The 20,235-nt window shown below is 47.5% G+C and overlaps 1 protein-coding gene across 20 annotated transcripts in view; it reads left to right on the top strand.

The window, feature by feature from the left end:
- Positions 1-20,235, top strand: part of mpp7a (membrane protein, palmitoylated 7a (MAGUK p55 subfamily member 7)) — a 779,450-nt gene that overhangs the window by 352,644 nt on the left and 406,571 nt on the right. For 19 of the 20 annotated variants that reach the window (XR_005460776.1, XM_038798233.1, XM_038798231.1 and 16 more), the window contains one exon: positions 11,535-11,653. The exons of the other annotated variant lie outside the window; for it this stretch is intronic. Coding sequence is in view for 18 of the 19 variants with exons in the window: in XM_038798233.1 (XP_038654161.1) it covers positions 11,535-11,653 (119 nt within the window). In the remaining variant the exon portion in view is untranslated. The remainder of the gene's footprint in view (positions 1-11,534; positions 11,654-20,235) is intronic. 20 annotated transcript variants of the gene reach the window in all.

The following is a 20,235-nucleotide window of genomic DNA, read 5'->3' as shown; positions in this document are numbered from 1 at the left end:
TGTTAGCTTTTGGCTGAGGCAACCATTTTATCGTGCAAATATAAATCATCAATTTATTTTTTTGCTTCCCATTTTAATTTATTTCCTTCCCTCACTGTGGGTGTACATGTCATCTTACTTGGGCCATCTTGCTAAGATTGGAAATTTGCTATTTTGAAAATTGAGGTCGATACTGAGCAAGTCATACCACTTCATGGTTGCAAGATCACCAAGCTACAATCTGGTGATAGTTGTATAAGTTTGAAATATAGCTTGGAAAGTGGTCTATCCTTTTTGTAGATGTAGCCTTTTGACATCCTTAGGAATCCATAGAACTAGCTGGCTGTGTTCTATGTCTGCAGCTGTGATGGAGTCCACAGATTACATTGTCAAAACAAACCCTTTTCAACAGTTATTATAAAGTTATGTTATTTACAGGCTGCTTTTGTCCTGGTACACTTGGGTATAGTCCCTAACAATGAACTTCCAAAATCGTTATCTGCAAGATAATTTGTGCTCTGGACAATAGCAATTTAATTTATTCTATTGTCTGTTCCACCACTACTAAATCAAAAGTAGAAACTTTTTACTCAAGACTTAATGTTAAAGACCTTTCACCTGATGAAGGAGCAGTGCTCCAAAAGCGAGTGATTCGAAACAAACCTGTTGGACTTTAACCTGGTGTTGCAAGACTTCTTACTGTTGTTGCTCTATTTGTTTATCTCTGTGAACCACAAGCCTTTCCCTTATAGCGATCAAATGACTGCACAACCAGTTAGTTAGTTCAAAAGATGGTTTATTTGCATACACAAGAGTTATCTCAACATGCAAACACAATATCTACTATGAGTTAAACTACACCTATGAGCTATAATAACCTATACTTAACTTCCGGGCGACCGGCACTGTGCAAGTGGATTAAGGCCTTTATCTGGATTTTCCTTGGCAGGTTCGAAGACAGTGGCTCTGTCTCCGCTGGGCTCATCTGTCAGGTAGCGATCGTTGGTCTTGAACTTAGCTGGCTGTTCCTGCTACAATTAGGCCGGATCCAAGAGAGACAGAACACATTGCTGTGCTCTCTTTTATCCCTCTGGGATTTCACGCAGTTTGGGGCAGTCCTTAACCTTGGACCCAATAGTTCGACAGGGCTCTGATCACTCTCTTCGATTTCGGCCAATAAAGGGCGGATGCCTTCGTGGCTGGGCGGATCCTTAGCGGTCATTGACCTTAGCAGTTGTGCATTTGTATAAGGGAGTGGCGACGATTAGTCTGTGGTAGTAACGGTTGCTTGATTGGAGTCCTATTGTCCTGGGAAATGGGCCATTAAAATGTAAATGAGCAGGGGTTTAGGTCAGGTCTGGTTACCTGTGTTTTAGATAGGCATAGGCTGTGTATCTGTCTGAGTCCTGGGTTGGCCATAATTCCCATGGTCCTTTGCAGGTGGCCATCATAGAAAAGTTATAGCAGTGCTGTGGCTTATTTTATTGAACTGCTTAGTGTGAACAAAATCTGTTTTGCTCCACATAACATTTTGTGAAGCCATGTTTGAATTTAAGGTTCAGGTATCATGTGAATGTTACCGACAATTAACCCTCATTAAATCTGAGGAAAATTCATGTTAGAAATTACATTTTGCTTTCATTTGGGTGGAATTTAATAAATAACCAAATATTTAGGAAATGGAACAGATCTGAGGTTGCAAAATGTAACTGGAGGTACGAGTAACATTGACAAAAATTGGTTATGATCCAAAGTAATGAAGGCATGGATGAAGATTTTTTAATAATAATAATAAACACCCCCCGGCACCCGTAACAACGCATTTAACAAACCCCCCACCCCCCCCAACCCCAATAAACAACAGAGTAAATTAACAATAAGCAAATTAACTTGAACACTATCCCCCTAAATCCCCCCCCCCCCCCCCCCCCCCCCCCTGGGTTGCAGCTGCTGCTGACCTAGCACCTTATCGTTGAGCCAGAAAGTCGAGGAAAGGCTGCCACCTCCTAAAGAACCCTTGTATCGACCCCCTCAGGGCGAACTTGACCCTTTCCAACTTAATGAATCCCGCCATGTCATTAATCCAGGTCTCCACACTCTGAGGTCTCGCATCTTTCCACTGCAGCAAGATCCTCCGCTGGGCTACTAGGGACGCAAAGGCCAAAACATCGGCCTCTTTCGCCTCCTGCACTCCCGGCTCCCTCCCAACCCCAAATATCGCGAGTCCCCAACTTGGCTTGACCCTGGATCCCACCACCCTCGACACCATCCCCGCCACCCCCTTCCAGAACTCTTTCAGTGCCGGGCATGCTCAGAACATATGGGCATGGTTCGCTGGACTCCCCGAACACCTGACGCACCTGTCTTCGCCCCCAAAGAACCTGCTCATCCTCGTCCCGGACATATGAGCCCTGTGCAGTACCTTGAACTGGATGAGGCTAAGCCTCGCACGTGAAGAGGAGGAGTTCACCCTCTCCAGGGCGTCAGCCCATGTCCCCTCCTCAATCTGCTCCCCCAGCTCCACCCCCCACTTAGCCTTCAGTTCCTCTACCGACGCCTCCCCCACCTCCTGCATTACCTGATAGATGTCAGACACCTTCCCATCCCCGACCCACACCCCCGAAAGCACCCTATCCCTTACCCCCCGCGGGGGCAGAAAAGGGAACCCCTCCACCTGTCGCCTAGCAAACGCCTTGACCTGAAGGTACCTGAACATATTCCCCGGGGGGAGCTCAAACTTCACCTCCAGTTCACCAAGGCTCGCGAACCTCCCGTCAATAAACAGGTCGCCCAACTTCCTAATGCCCGCCCTGTGCCGCCCCAGGAACCCGCCATCCATGTTCCCTGGGACAAACCGGTGGTTCCCCCGCAGCGGGGCCTCCGCCGAGCCCCCCGCCTCCCCCCTGTGTCGCCTCCACTGCCCCCAAATTTTGAGGGTGGCCGCCACCACCGGGCTAGTGGTGTACCTCGTTGGAGGGAGCGGCAACGGAGCCGTTATCAGTGCCTTCAGGCTCGTGCCTCCGCAGGACGCCATCTCCATCCTTTTCCATGCTGCCCCCTCCCCCTCCATTACCCACTTGCGTACCATCGAGACATTAGCCGCCCAATAGTACCCAGAGAGGTTGGGCAGCGCCAGCCCCCCTCTATCCCTGCCCCGCTCCAAAAAGACCCTCCTTACCCTCGGAGTCCCATGCGCCCAAACAAATCCCAGAATGCTGCTGTTCACCCTCCTAAAAAAGGCCCTCGGAACGAAAATGGGGAGGCACTGAAACAAAAACCTCGGGAGCACCGTCATTTTAACGTACTGTACTCTTCCCGCCAACGACAACGGCAGCATGTCCCACCTTTTAAATTCCTCCTCCATCTGTTCCACCAACCTAGTAAAATTGAGCTTGTGCAGAGTCCCCCAGCTCCTAGCCACCTGAACCCCCAGGTACCTAAAACTCCTCACTGCCCTCTTTAGCGGGAGCCTACCAATCCCCTCCTCCTGATCTCCCGGGTGCACGACAAAGAACTCACTCTTGCCCAGGTTCAATTTATATCCCGAGAAACTCCCGAACTCAACAAGAATCTCCATCACCTCCGGCATTCCCCCCACCGGGTCTGCTACATACAACAGCAAGTCGTCCGCATACAGAGACACTTGGTGCTCATCCCCCCCCCTCGCACCAAACCCCTCCACCTCCTCGACTCCCTGAGAGACATGGCAAGAGGCTCTATTGCCAGCGTAAAAAGCAAGGGGGACAGGGGGCACCCCTGCCTCGTCCCACGGTGGAGCCTGAAGTACTCGGACCTCCTCCCATTTGTCGCTACACTCGCCATCGGGGCCTCGTACAGTAACCTCACCCATTTAATAAACCCCACCCAACCGAACCTTTCCAACACCTCCCACAAGTACCCCCACTCAACCCTGTCAAAGGCCTTCTCCGCATCCAATGCCACCACAATCTCCGCCTCTCCTTCTGCTGCCGGCATCATTATCACATTTAGCAGCCTTCGCACGTTAGTGTTCAGCTGCCTCCCCTTCACAAAACCCATCTGATCTTCATGTATCACCCTCGGCACACAGTCCTCTATTCTAGTGGCCAAGATCTTCGCCAGCAACTTGGCGTCTACATTCAGCAGTGAAATCGGCCTGCATGAACCGCACTGAAAGGGGTCCTTATCACGCTTCAGGATCAGGGAGATTAGTGCCCGAGACATCATCGTGGGCAGAACACCCCCCTCCCATGCCTCGTTAAAGGTCCTGACCAACAGGGGGTCCAGCAGGTCCGCGTATTTCTTATAAAATTCAACCGGGAACCCATCCGGTCCCGGCGCCTTCCCCGACTGCATGTGGCCAATCCCATTGACCAGCTCCTCCAACTCGATCGGCGCCCCCAGTCCCTCCACCTGCTCCTCCTGCACCCTTGGAAATCGGAGCCTGTCCAAAAAGTTCGCCATTTCCCCCTCCCACTGCCGGCGGCTCCGACCGGTACAGTTCCCTATAGAAGTCCCTAAAGACCTCATTGACCTCTGCCCCCTGCCGCACCACACCCCCACCTCCACCCCCCACTCCACCAATCCCTCCAGCCGCGTCCCGCCCACGCAGCCGGCGCGCCAGCACCCCGCCCTCCCCCCACACCCACAGACCGCTCCCTGCGCCCTCCCCCACCGCGTCTCCGCCCCTCCGGCGGCCAACAAATCAAACCTGGCCAGCAAGCCACGCCCACCCCCCATCCACACCCACACTCCCCCTTCCTCTTCTGCCCCCCCCCCCCCCCCCCCCCCCCCCGGGGCACGGATGGAGACCAGCCCCCCCATAATCACTGCCTTCAGAGCCTCCCACACCATCCCCACCCGGACCCCCCCAGCACCACCGACCCCGAGGCACCCCCCGACACATCCCCTAACCCCCCACACACCTCCCCGTCAGCCAACAATCCCACGCCAAAACGGGCACTGGCCCCGCGCCTCCCCCACTTCCAGACCCACCCAACGCGGAGCACGGTCCGAAATTGCGACAGCCGAACACTCGGCCTCCTCCACCCTCGGGACCAGTCCCCCGCTCAGAACAAAGAAATCAATGCGGGAACAACCCCTTCACATGGGAGAAAAAGGAGTACTCCCGAGCCCTCGGCCTCCCGAACCTCCAGGGATCCACTCCTCCCATCTGGTCCACAAACCCCCCCAACACCCCGGCCGCCGCCGGCCCCCCGCCAGTCCCCGAACTAGAACGATCCAGTAGGGGATCCAGCACTGCACTGAAGCCCCCCCCCCCCCACGATCAAGCCCCCCCACCCCCAGGCCAGGAACGCGGCCCAACACACGCCCCATGAAACCAGCACCATCCCAATCTGGGGCGTACACATTAACCAACACCACCCCCTCCTCCCGCAGCCCACCGCCCACCACCACACATCCGCCGCCACCACCAGCCACAACCCCAGACGCCACGCTCCTCCCCACCAGGATCGCCGCTCCCCGAGTTGAGCCCCGAGCGGAAAACCCGCCCCACCCAACCCCCCTCAGACGGACCTTGTCCGCCACCTTCAGGCGGGTCCCCCGGAGCACGGCCACGCCCGCCCTCCAGCCCCCCAGCCCCCCAGCCCCCCAGATGCGAAAACACCCGGGCCCGCTCAACCGGCCCATCCAACCGCTCCACGCAATCAGCCGGACCAGGGGGCACCCCGCCCCCCTCCCCCGCCGATCAACCATAACCCATTGACTGCCCCTGGCCATTACCCACTCGGCCCGCCTCCCACGGCGATAGAGCCCCCCCCCCAAACCCCCCCCCCCCCGCCCCCCCCCCCCCCCCCCCCCCCCGGCCAATCCAGCAGCAACCCGGTATCTCCCCCCCCCCCCCCCCCCCCCCCCCCCAAAAGGCCAGGACCCCCCCCCCCGCACTCACGCGAGGCAGCTGACCCCGGCAGCTCCCGCTCTAACTCCGACCCCTCCCGATATGAGGTCCCTGCACCAGCCCCCGGGCACCGCTTCAGCGTGGGAAACCCGGTCCAATAGCCACGCCCCTCACCACCAGCCCCACCCCCCCGTCCCGCAGCGCGGGAAACCAGAGGAAAACCCGCGCCTCCACACCGCCCCACCCCACCAACGCAGCCCCCAAACCGCAGTCCCAACCCAACCACCAACCCCACACAAAGACACAGATCAACCACAAACCCCAGCACCCCCCCTAGAACACGAAACCACAACCTACATCGTCCGAAAGCGAGAGAAAAACAAAAACAAACAGAATATCCCGCTACAGCATAAACAATGACACATGAATAGAATAGAAAAACTCCCACAGCCCCCCATCCCCATCCCAATTCCAGCCCCTCAGCCTGCACAAAGGCCCACGCTTCCTCCGGGGACCCAAAGCAGCGATGCCGGTCCTTGTAGGCGACCCACAGGCGCGCAGGCGGCAACACGCCAAACCTCACCCGCCCTCCATGGAGCACCGCCCCCGCCTGGTCAAACCCGGCTCTCCGCTTGGCCACCTCCGCATTCCAGTCCCGGTAGATACGCACTACCGAATTCTCCCACTTACTGCTCCTCACCCTCTTGGCCAACCGGAGAACACACACCCGGTCGCCGAACCGACGGAACCGCACCAGCACCGCCCGCGGGAGCCCACCCCGCCCCAGGCCGCCCGGCCAGCACTCCACGGGCCCCCTCCACCTCCAGGGGCAGACGGAAGGATCCCGCCCCCACTAGCGAGCCCAACACCACGGCCACACAGGGCGGCAGGTCCGACCCCTCCAGCCCCTCCTCGAGGCCCAGGATCCGCAGGTTCTTCGTCCGTGACCGAAGCTCCATCTCCTCAAACCGATCTTGCCACTTTTTATGAAGTGCCTCGTGTATCTCCACCTTCCCCACGAGTGCCGAAACCACCTCCTCGCGCTCAGAGGCCCGCTGCTGCAACTCGAGCATCGCTGCACCACGGGCCGTCCGGGCCCCCAGCAGCCCACCCGCCGCCACCCCCAGGGACCCCAACAACTCCCCCTTCAGCTCCGCGAAACAGCGCAGAAGGGCCGCCCGCTGCTCCCCAGCCCACCCCCTCCACTTCCCAGGGGCTCCACTGGCCGCCACCCCGTCCACCCTCCCCCGCTCCCCCAGGGGAGCCGCCCCTCTCCTCGCCCCACTTCGTGTCCGAACCACAAATCCCGGGGGGCTCCGCTCCAGACCCCTCCATCCACCGGCAATCGTCGAATCAGCGCCGCCCGGGGCCCCCAAAAGAGCCCACAAGTCCTTCCAAAGCGGGAGCTGCTGAACGTGCGGCTTAGCTCCGCAACCGGAAGTATGGATGAAGATTTCAACAACAGAGGTGAAAATAGATGCCCTTAGAGATTGCACAAACATGCGTTCAGAAGCTCACTTCAGGATCAATTTAAAAAATAAATAAATTTAGAGTACCCAGTTATTTTTTTTCCAATTATGGGGCAACTTAGCATGGCCAATCCACCTAGCTTGCACATCTTTGGGTTGTGGGGGTGAAACCCACGCAAACACGGGGAGAATGAGCAAACTCCACATGTACAGTGACCCAGAGCCGGGATCGAACCTGGGACCTCGGCGCTATGACACTTCAGGATCAAATGTGACACCAAAGTTCCAAACAGACTTACTTAATATCTAACTGTTGCCAGATAGAGGGGGAAAAAACAATTAAACACGGAGTCATTACTTGCACACAATGTTTTATTTTGGTATCTATACTATAGCAGAACTATAGTCGAAACTATGGTTCGTGTCTAGGAATAGTCATGTGGACATTTCCCATAAGATTTGGACATTAAGGATCACAACTGCTGAATTTTTTAGTAAACTCTACATCCCCTTCTTCACCCACCTCAGGATTGTTTTCTGTTCATATGATACTTAAAGTAATTTCAAGGTTCTTGGGGTGAGACTGAATATTATCAGCGGTCAAAAAAGAAGAGTATAGGAAAAGGTGTGCAAGTGTCATGGGTGTGAGATGAGAGGCACCACAATAGAATGTTTGCAAGAAATTATTTGGAGAAGGCTTGTTGTGAATTACTCACTGCAAATTGCTTAAATTTTTGACTTGTCACCCTATTGTAAAATTTACTATTAAAATATGCAAAGCACTGAATGTAGAGCTATTTCTCTTGGAGTAAAGTTTCAAAAGTGCGCAAAGCAATATTAGAACAGTACAGCACAGAACAGGCCCTTCGGCCCTCGATGTTGTGCCGAGCAATGATCACCCTACTCAAGCCCACGTATCCACCCTATACCAGTAACCCAACAACCCCCATTAACCTTATTGTAATGGAACTTCAGGTCACTATTCTATTTTTATAATGTTCCTTTAAGCATTCCTTTAAGATGTCATCCTTTTGATGGCAGTAAGAAGTCTTACAACACCAGGTTAAAGTCCAACAGGTTTGTTTCAAACACGAGCTTTCGGAGCACGGCTCCTTCTTCAGGTGATCCTTTTGATGGAGTAATTAAAGCATCATAGTTCAAGCAATGGCCCTAGACTTGCATGGATGCTTTGATGTGCAGTTTATAAAAAATAATTTGATTTTTTTTGAGTTACAGGTAAAATGAGATTAATTTAATTTTTCATGATTCTGATATTTTTCACAGTCCTGGATAATTCCAACAGTTGTTTTTACTTGGCTTTAAGTTCCTCACCTTCTCAGGATTACCTTGTATTAAGAATTAATTTTATATATAATTATTTGTCATAGAATAGTAGAAACTTTATTGATGAGACAAACACTCTTCATCCGCTTACATGACCGTGTTGACTAAGATTATTGGAAGTTATTTAAATATATGAAATGGTTCTTGTTACTACTGATTAAAATCTGATTAAAAGGAGCCAGGGACATTCTTTAGATATTAACAATGCACGTTTTGAATTAGGATCTGGCATGGTACAATAGAAAGTGAACTTAGAGCATTCCATAAGACTGGTGTTCCACTTTGTTCTGCTTTAGTATATATACCAAAATAAAACATTGTGTGCAAGTAATGACTCCGTGTTTAATTGTTTTTTTCCCCTTCTCCCCGGCAACAGTCAGATATTACGTAAGTCTATTTGGAACTTTGGTGTCACGTTTGATCCTGAAGTGTCACGGCGCCGAGGTCCCAGGTTCGATCCCGGCTCTGGATCACTACGTGTGGAGTTTGCTCATTCTCCCCGTGTTTGAGTGGGTTTCGCCCACACAACCCAAAGATATGCAAGCTAGGTGGCTTGGCCATGCTAAATTGCCCCTAAATTGGAAAAACTTAATTGGGTACTCTAAATTTATTTTTTAAAAATTGATCCTGAAGTGAGCTTCTGAATGCATGTTTGTGCAATCTCTAAGGGCATCTATTTTCACCTCTGCTGTTGAAATCTTCATCCATGCCTTCATTACCTTTATGCTCAGCTATTACAACCCACCGCTGACTGACCAACCACATTCTCGGCTCTCTAAGTTTGAGATTATTCCAAACTCTACTGCCCAGGTCTGAACTCGCAGCAAATCCCCTTCCCCCATCACATTGGTCCACATAGGCTCCTGGCCAAGTAACATGCTGTTTTGAAATTCTCATCCTCATTTTAAAATGTCATCATGGCTTTGCTTCTCCGTATCTCCATAATCTCCTCCAACCCATAACACTCTGATTTCTGCAGTCCTCTAATTCTGGCCTGTTGTGCTCTCATAATTTTACTGGTTCCACTGTTTGTGGCTGTACCTTCAGTTGCCTAGGCCCAAGCTCTCAACTACCCTCCCAACACTTCTCCACCTCTCTGCCTCCCTTTTTTCCTTTAAGAAACTTTTAAAATCCTACCTCTTTGACTAAGCTTTAGGTCATCTAACCTAATATTCCTTATGTGGCTAGGGCTATTAGAGTGCTCCTTTGAAGTGCTTTGGAACATTCCCTTACATGTAAGGTGCTGTATAAATATAAACTATTATTGCCAAAGTCAAGCAGAGAACTGCAGCACATGGTAAAATGTAGTTTAATTTTGTGTGTTAGCATATTTACTAACTATATTTGGCCTTTGCTTACTCCTGGTGCACAGCGCAACTGTATGAACTGGCTTTGTTTCAAAATTTAAATTTGCGAAAGGCCCTCTGTAAAATCTACCTCTAGGATCAAGCTTTCAGCCACCTGTTCTGGGATGTTACCCCTCTACGTTATTGGTTTCGTAAGTGGCTTAAAATATACTTACAACGGTATCAATACTTCTCTGGACTTCTGGTCCTTTGGGGGATAGGTTTACTTTTGTTGCTTCAGTATTTGAAATATTAGAAGGGATGAAGATGGTGGCCTAGTGCTGCCACAGAGATGGTGTAATTTTTGCTATTGATCTTGTTCCATGCCGATTATGATTTTAAAATTAAACACAGCACTTGATCCCTTCAAGTTGATTTGTTTTTATTTCTGCCCTTTTCCGCAGCAATACTGCATTAAACACCGAATCGGTAGAAGAAATGTGTACATCTTGATGTTTTACTTATAAAGCTAAATTTTATAGAGTCAGGAGTTTTTATTTAACCACTTTTTAGGGTTCAGTTTCCATTCTGGCGTTTTTAACAACATTATTTTTTATTCTGATTTGGAATATCTGTGAATAAGAAGCGAACTCTGTAAACTATGTGAATGCCCAAATCAGTTCCTTCTAAAAATATTAAATGTGTGCATTCCTATGCATTATCACTTTTAGATTGATGCTATAGTCACTCTCTTTTCCTCCTGCTCACCAAAACAGTGCAGGTATTCAGAGTATTTTACAGCATTGTTTCAGATAAAACAATTCTGTAACCATGACCAAAACGTTCCAATGATAAATACAGATTAAACGTTTACCTATTATTTTTAAAAGGGCAGGTGTGGTTTCATTACATTTTTGCTTTCTGTGAAGCTAGGAGAAATAATCAGAACTTAGGTGCATTGTGCAACAACTGTTTCCTCAGTGTTCTCTCCTTTTCCCAGTAAGGAAATGAGCATTGTAGGTGAACATTGAAAGCACTATAGTAATGTAAAACTGTAGTTCATTATATGGTAATCAAATATTTAAGGAGTCCGGATGATGTTGGTTAAAACCTAGGGATAATGGTATATTAAATAATGGTTCTCTAGAGGCCATCAGAACCTGCCTGTTGGCTCGGTAAAAGCAGTGGATTTTACCCTGTGTAATCCTCGTAGAAAATCAAACACATGCTGAAACTTGACTTTAAAGTACGCCAGGTTCCTCCCTAAAAGGCAGCTTGAGTTTTTGCTGTTGCTGCATTATTTTGACTCGTGTTGATGCCGGTTGCCTGATGGGTAGATTGTGCTTTAAGCTTCTGGGGAACAGTGTGCTACTGTCTGCCTCTTGGAGACTTATGGAGAAGCATGCCACTCATATTTGGGACAGTGCCTTTTGTAACTCTGGACATCTCTAGAGATTTAGAGTCTGTTGATTCTGGTAAATTTCTGTTCCACAACCTGTGGGATTCCTCACTTTAAAAAATGAAGCACTTCAGCCAGGCAGTTGCAAAACAAGAGTCCGTTAAATAGATGATGATTTCTGTTGCATTACTCTTACTGTGTTTCATATTTGTTCACAGGTCTATATGAATTGTTGGCTTCCTTGCCAACTCAGCTGCAGTCGCATGTGAGCAGCCAGGAAGATCTGACCTTCCTTCGGGATATGTTTGGTGAAAAAAGCCTTCATTCACTAGTGAAGGTAACCGCAGTGTAAAGTAACCAAGAAAGCATGTGGAAAAATGTTTTGAGTGTAAACTGGTCAACTAACCACCATGTTATTGCTAGACAAAAACAAGACGTTTTTTATTTCACGAGTTCTATTGTGAATGTTATTTAAGTGGAAATTGTGAAAAGAGACACTTCCCCAATTGCACAAATGGATAGTTTTAAAGAGGTGATAATCTAGTGCATGACATTAAATTATCCAAAGTGTTGTTTTGCATCAGTTGGAATTAGTGTATTAAAGCGAATACAAACTGGATATCTTGTCACAAAATATTGAAGAAATTGCACTATACTTGTGGATGCAGTAGATGATGTGTGATCGAGGCCTCCTCCAGTACCATTCTGAATTATCTACATGGGGACTCAACAAATGCTTTAGGATAATCTTCTACCTAATCCATTCCTTATCTCTAAAAATATACTTGACTTCCATCAAGCACCTCCCTGGAGCAATGTGACTAAAATAGGGAACTCTGCCAGCTAAACTGGAATTCGAACCTGGCATTCGTAGCTGCTTGAAATGTTTGTTGATGCTCTAATACAATGTGAGCTATACTGCCTTGTATCGGAAGAAAGGGCAAGCATTTCAAATGTTGATCCTTTGATAGTAATTCCAGGCTGTATGCATAATTTGCAAGAGCGTAGAAAATCTAATTGTGACAGTTCTCTGCCCGCCTCACCTGCAACTGTTACTTTTAATTGAATATTAAATGTTTCAACTAATTGTAGAATAATCTGAGTGGCGTTGAAAAATAGTTTAAGGATACTTCAGCATTTGTTAAAGGAACTCCCCAATATCATCATGCTCAGTTACTGTTACTACTTGATATTTCAAACAGAAATGTTCAACACATTGACAAAGTAAAAGATTGTTATTTAATCCTTGTAACAGTCTGATTCTTAATGGATCTGTGTGATGAGGCACTGAAGTTTGTAGTTCAATGCAAGTCTCAGTCTGCACTAAACAGCAATGGACATTTCAGGGCCACTCTTTCCCTGTGAACAAGTCTCTTATGGACTGACCTCATTAACACTACACCCTGTATGCTTCATCCGATGCCAGTGCTTATGTAGTTACATTGTATATCTTGTGTTGCCCTATTATGTATTTTCTTTTATTCCCTTTTCTTCCCATGTACTTAATGATCTGTTGAGCTGCTTGCAGAAAAATACTTTTCACTGTACCTCTGTACACGTGACAATAAACAAATCTAATCCAATCCAATTCAAGTCTAGCCACTTGAATTATGCATTTTCTGCTACTAAACCACACACCAATAGATGGGGTAGGAGTGCAATAGAAGACAGTTGCTTGGTGAGGGTTTTGAGAAAAGGAATTTCACTCATTACTTAAACTGCCTTAATTTACGAATTTGCTAGGACACAAGCAAGATCCCTTGCTTTTTGTTTGAAATTTGAAGAAAGGTGGCTCCAGACTTGACTTCGGTCAAGTGCTAATGTCATTACATGAACTTTTTAAATTTTTAGCCAGTACTCAAATTGCAGTTTAGAATGTTGGAATGCGAAGGTGCAAAATTGATATTTTGACCCAAAGGCTGAAAGTTGAAGGGTAAATGATGAGGGGTCAGCATAAATGGCATAAGTACAAATGTGTTCAGGGGGTAATGATATGTGATCCTAAAGGCTGCAATAAAAAAGAAGTAGCGAGGAACATACTTGTTAATTTTAATGAGGGTTTCTTGCTTCAAATTCTCTTGTTCTTGTACACTGATTCTCAAAACCATTGTGATTCCGAAATGTTACAGTGCAGTAGAATGGTCACATTATATTCTTTTATGGTAACTTGCTCCTTGACCAGTTTTCCATTAGTTGCATCCCACCTAACATCTTGTTCATAGACTATTCTTGGCTTCTTTTCAAAGGTGACTCACCAAATTGTTTTCAGTAGTCCGTCATAACTAAGCTGTTTTAACAAAAAAGCCATGTGGCTCCTGTCTGTGTTATCTACTCTACAGTTTGCACCCCGATATATCAAACATTAATCACTCGAGGGATAATCTGAATAGAGTATTGTAATGGGTAAATATGATGTTGTTCGACTGTCTTGGCTTCAAAGTACAGCATTCTGTTTCTTGCTCCACAGTTGAGTACCAAGTTGTAATAAATAACAGAAATTTGATTATGTGATACTTGTGCATTTTATGCAATACCTTACATGATCTATGGATGTTGCAAAATACTTTGAAGCCAGTTAAGTACTTGTGAATTGTCACTGTTGTGGCAAATAGGTTGCCAACATGTGCATCATAAGCTCTCATGTGATCAGTTTTTTTCTGACATCAGTTGAGGGATGAATGTTGGCCAGGACACTTTCCGCAATAGTGTCATAGGATCTGAAACTGAAAATCGCTTATTGTCACAAGTAGACTTAAAATGAAGTTACTGTGAAAAGCCTCAAGTCGCCACATTCCGGCGCCTGTTCGGGGAGGCTGGTACGGGAATTGAACCGTGCTGCTGGCCTGCCTTGGTCTGCTTTCAAAGCCAGCGATTTAACCCTGTGCTAAACCAGCCCCTAAATCTTTGTTCCCACCTGAGAAGGCCATCAGTGACTTGGTTTAACTTCTTATCTGAACGACAGTATGAAGACACAGAAGTTATGCAGCAACTATATAAAACCCTTAGACCCCACTTATAGTACTGTGAGCAGTTCTGGGCACCACACCTTAGGAAGGATTTTCTGGCCTTGGAGGGAATGCAATGTTGGTTTACAAAAATGAAACCTGGAGTATAGGGATTAAGTTATGAGAAGAGATTACACAGATTAGGCCTGTTTACACTAGAATTTAGACGATTAAGGGGTGATCTGATTGACGTATTCAAGATGTAAACAGAATAGATTAAGATAAACTATTTCCACTGGTTGGAAATTCTAAAACTAAGGGGCATAGTCTAAAAATTAGGGATTGACTGTTCAGGGGAGATGTTAGGAAGCACTTCTTCATGCAAAGGTGGTAGATGTTTGGAACACTCTCCCACTAAAGTAGTTGAAGATAGAACAATAGGACAGTTGTTAATTTTAAATCTGAGATGAATAGATTTTTGTTGAGTAAAAATATTAAGGGATATGGGCCAAATGGAGTTGGGATCCAGATCAGCCATGATCTCATTAAACAGTGGGACTGGCTTGAAGGTTGAATGGCCTACTCCTGTTCCTAACTGATTTTGTGCAGCCCTCTCCATGAGGGTAAGTCTAAATTATGTGTTCAAGTCTTTAGACTGGCATTTGAGCCCCCAACCTCCTCACTCAAAGGTGTGAATGCTATCCCTGTACCACAGTTATTTTGAAGTGCTTCTTCAGAATTGATGCCACAGTGTTTTTACTTTTAACTGGATTTCACAAACACAGGCAGTTTAAAATACTGATTTGTTGAAATTATGTTGTTTATATATTCCAAACGCAAATGTGCTTAACTCCCATAATGAACTGTGTTTTTGGCTTCCCTAATGTAACCCATTATTTTGTGTTCACTACCTATGTAGTCATCTATTTGTTGCATGGCCATCTTGTCAATAATGTATGTGATCTGTAATCTCACCTGTGATTGCTTGAAAGGATAATATGAATTTAAACTGTAAGATTCTTGCAGTCTGGGCAGAATTTTAAAGAGTGACGGCTAAAAGCTTCGTTGGCCTGCCCTATAGAAGTAGAAGGGAATTTACCATTTGTAACTGCATAAAAGTTGAGTTTTTGTGACCCAATTTTTAGACAATACATAAGCGGGTTGATTTTTACATGCGTTATGTTTTGGAGGGGCTTTATTTCTTATAAAAGAAAATGGGAGAGAAGCTATCGCGGGGGATATATGGAAACACCCAATCAGCATTCTCACCATTTGCGTTGTTACTATGAATTGTCCTCAATGGAACTTAACTTTGCTTCCAGACAAGATGCCAGGGCTTAATCAGTCCTTGGCGCACCAGATAGCTATCCCATCACTGTCAAAACTTTGTTTTCAGTCTCATGAGCTTTGAACTGGGCACTAAACTTGCAGTCTTTCAGGTAGTATGGCACTTGGTGCCAGATTCATATGGTTTTACTGCACTTGTCGGGTGTTTGGCGAACATTATGTCCTGTCATCATGGTTCTCTCACCAAAATCCCATAGCGTTATCCTGATCGAACCCAAGCCCATTCCCTGATACGACTTCATCAGGCTGTGCTGCAGCTTCAAAGAGTACCCCCTCCCCAAGCCCCACTGCTGGGAGAAGAAGCAGTGCCATTTGCTGGGTTTGTGGTTGCTGCTTGGGGTCAGGGGAAGGAAAGGAAAGGCAAAGCTGAGCCATTGGAAAATGTCAACACTGATGATTCCCAGCCCTTGATCTGAGTTTTGATGGAGCGTCATTGCACTGAGTCAGCATTCACAAGTACAGTTTTAAAGAATGATGAAGGAGGTATAGATCATAGAACAGTACAGCACAGAACAGGCCCTTCGGCCCTATTGTTGAAACAAAAATTAAGGATTTGCAGCGAGAAGTCAGGTGTCGACTTTTACAAAATATCGACTGTTACTTGAGTATATACAGTATATAGAAGCAGTGCGCCAACAAAACAATCGCAGATTTCCTTTGCTATGTTGTTTAGAGGCATTTTCTGCTCAAAATGAAGTAGTGCCTTTCTTTACATCCATAATAATTGCAGTTCATTTAAGCTCTCTGTAGTATTGTAAAATTATTTTGAAAAGACAGAAGCTGTCCTTTTTATAACCAAGTTATCGCAAGCAAATATTATCAGTGACCTCAGTAAATTTTTTGAAATTTGCAAATAATTTTGAAAAACAACTGAGGAAAACTGGAAGATGAAGGTACAGAATGCATTGGTGACTATTTCCAAGAACACTACGTTGTGAAACCAGTCAGGGAAGAGGTTATCTTCGATCTTATTGTGTGCAATTAAACAGGGCGAATTAGTAATTTCATCGTCAGGAATCCTGTAGGAAAGACTGATGATAAGGTGATGGAATTTCACTTTGAGTTTGAGAATGACATGCATAAGAAGCTGTTGAGTATTAAACTTAAAGCAAACTATATGGTGATGAAGAGTGAGTAGGCTGAAGTATATTGGGAAATCAGATTGAATGGTATGATGGTTGATGAACACTGGCAAACATAAGAAAAATGCATGATACTCAACCAATTTACATTCTGCTGAGAAATAAAAACATCTTGCAAAAAGAGTGACTTACAGCAAAGGTCAAGCATAATGTTAAAAGAAGAGGAAAAAAATATTGGCGACAGTGGTTGTAAGCCCAAGAATTGGGAGAGAGATAGATTGCATAAAGGGGAGTAAGTAGTTCGAGAATAAACTCGCCCAAATTATAAAAACAGGCAAGTATGTAAAACGAAGAGAGTAGCAAACGTAAATATGGATTTATCAGAACCAGAGATGGAAAAATTATAATGAGGGATAAGGAAATAGCAGAGGTGTTCAAAAAACAGATATTTTGTATTTGTCTTCACAGTGGAAGATGCACAAAAAAACAGACATTGTGGATAACAATGACCTAATGACGTGAGCATATGACGATGCATAGGAATATGCGAACAAGGAGAAGGAGGCCATTCAGCCCCTTAAGCCTGCTCCACCATTTAGTATCATGACTGATCTGATAGTAACCCCAATTCTGCATCCCATCTACCCCCGATAATCTATCACCCCCTTGCTTACCAATAATCTATTCACCTTTGCCTTAAAAATATTCAAAGACTCTGATTCCACAAACGTTTTAGGAAGGGAGCACCAAAGACATACCACACTTGAGTGAAATTATTTTGCCTCATCTCCGTCTTTTTTTAAAAAGCATTCTTATTCAAAATTTTTATCATTTAAAAGATACAACATTACACAGTAAAAGCAACACGCAACCCCCAAACCCGCTCCCTCAACACCCTAACCAACACCCCCCCTTCCAGAAGCTGACAGTAACCAGCTCCTTGAAATATAGTGGGTGCGATTCTCCGCTCCCCACGCTGGGTGGGAGAATCGCGGGAGGGCCAGGCGACTCACGACACGCCCCCCTGGCGCCCCCGGCAATTCTCCCACCCCCCGCTCGGAAGAATCGCCACTCGCCGTTTCTCACGGCGACCGGCGATTCTCCGACCCGGATGGGCCGACCGGCCTGCCATTCGCGACCGGTTCACGACGGCGGCAACCACACCTGGTCGCTGTCATCGTGAACATGGCGCCAAGAGCTGGTTTGAAGCTTGTGGGGGGGCGGAGAGGGGAGTGAGCACCACGGCCGTGCTCGGGAGGGGACTGGCCCGCGATCGGTGCCCACCGATTGTCAGGCTGGCGTCTCAAAGGGACGCACTCTTTCCCTTCCGCCGCCCCGCAAGATCAAGCCGCCACGTCTTGCGGGGCAGCGGCGTGGAAGACGGCAACCGCGCATGCGCGTGTTTGAGCCGTCAGCCGTCGTGACGTCAACCGCGCATGTGCGGGTTGGAGCCGGCCAACCTGCGCATGCGCTGCTGACGTCACTTAGAGGCGCGCCGGCCGCGTCATTCTCGGCACGCCGCCTTGACGCAGGCGTCAAGGCCCGGCGGCCGAGAGTTACGGAGGGCCGCTCCTAGCCCCCCAGGTGGGGATGAATAAGGTGAGAGGAGCGGTCTCCGAGGCCGTCGTGAAACTCGGCCGAGTTCACGATGGCCTTCCCGATTTTTCGCGGGAGTGGAGAATACTGCCCAGTATACACAAACCCAATCTCTTATGGAACCCCTCACTTGCCCCCCTCAGAACAAATTTCACCTTTTCCAAGTGGACAAGAGTTCCATTAAATACCCAAGCGACAGTGACGTAGAGGTGCAGAAACTTAACTCCACCCCAACAGGACCCACTTGCGAGCGATCGACGAGGCAAAGCTCAAACGTCTGCCCCTGCTTCTGCCTGCTACTCCGGCAAGTCAGACACGCTAAATATGGTTCCCAGGGAACTGGGCTCTGAATCCACATGCAATATCACCGACATGGTGCTGAAGAGTGACCTCCAAAATGTTTCCAACTTCAGACAGGACCAGAACAGATGCAAGTGATTGGCCGTGCGCCTCCCACACCGCTCACAAAATTTCCTCCAACACCTCATACAACTGGCTCATCCTTGACTTTGTCAGATGTGCCCTATGCACTATCTTTAGCTGTATCGACCCCAACCTCGTACACTATGTTGAGGCATTCACCCTCCATTGTGTCTCGCATCCATAGCCCCTCCTCCAGTGCTATTCCCAGCTCCTCCTCCAACTTGGCCTCAACCCCCTCCAGAGATGTCATATCCTCCCATAGATCCCTGAGACGAACCCCCAAACCCCCCCCCCCCAAACGAACCCGATCACCGACCGCACCCCGTCACCGGTAGCACAGGGCTAAATCACTGGCTTTGAAAGCAGACCAAACAGGCCAGCAGCACGGTTCGATTCCCGCAACAGCCTCCCCGAACAGGTGCCGGACTGTGGCGACTAGGGGCTTTTCACAGTAACTTCATTTTGAAGCCTACTCGTGACAATAAGCGATTTTCATTTTTTCAACAACGAGGAGGCTGGTGCAACCGGAAAAGTCAGAAAAGCCTTTCGCGCAAAATCCCGCACCTGCATGCACCTGAAAACCTCCATCTGGGGATCTCAAACTTCTCCCCAGCCCCTCCAAACTTGCAAACCGCTCTTCTAAAAGTAAGACCTTCATTTCCATCATGCTTCGGTCATAACTTCCACCCCAAATGTAGCCTCAGACAATTGATTCCTCCCAACCCCGAAATCAACATCCATCCTCACTGGCTGTAACCCATGGTTCCCTCGGATTGGCATCAACTTTTACTCGTCCTCTCTCTCTCTCTCTCTCTCTCTCCTCCTGTGCTGCTGAAATTGCCTCCATAATTTCAGGGTGACCATCACACTGGACTCCGAGTACTTCCCTGGGGCAAACTGGAGCGGCACCATTGCTAGCGCCTGCAACCCCTTACAAGAGCCTGCCTCCACCTTCACTCGCAAAACCTCCGTCTCCCTACTCCAGTCCCACACATTTGTGGCGATCACCGCCCAATAATAGTATAACCGATTCAGAAGGGCCAGGCCCCCTGACTGTCTGAAGTAGTGTCCACCTAATCCTTGCCACCTTACCTCGCAGAAACGACAAAACCAACCTGTTCACCCTAATAAAAAATGATTTTGGCAAAAAGACCAGTCGCCTCTTCGTTTTAAATGAGCAACTCCTTATTTTTAAAGTAACCCCTAGTTCTAGATTCTCCCACAAAAGAAAACATCCTCTCCACATTCACCCTGTCAAGACCCCTCAGGATCGTATGTTTCAATCAAGCATCTTAAAAGTAGTTAATATTTCAGGAAATGCACTCAAGAACTTAGTGGGATTAAAAGCCAACAAATCTCCTGTGCCAAATGGCTACCATCCCAGGATAGAGTTGGCTGCAGAGGTGGTGGATGGACTGGCTGTCCAGAACCTGGGGAATTTTGGAACAGTCTCAGTGGATTAGAAGATAACAACACTATAATTAATGAGAGAATGGAGAGAGAAAATGAGGAATTATAGGCCAGTC

This window comes from Scyliorhinus canicula, chromosome 5 (genome assembly GCF_902713615.1).
Source record: "Scyliorhinus canicula chromosome 5, sScyCan1.1, whole genome shotgun sequence".
Lineage (NCBI taxonomy): Eukaryota > Metazoa > Chordata > Chondrichthyes > Carcharhiniformes > Scyliorhinidae > Scyliorhinus > Scyliorhinus canicula.
Note: the sequence above shows the minus strand (reverse complement) of the source record. Positions and strands in the feature narration are given on the sequence as shown.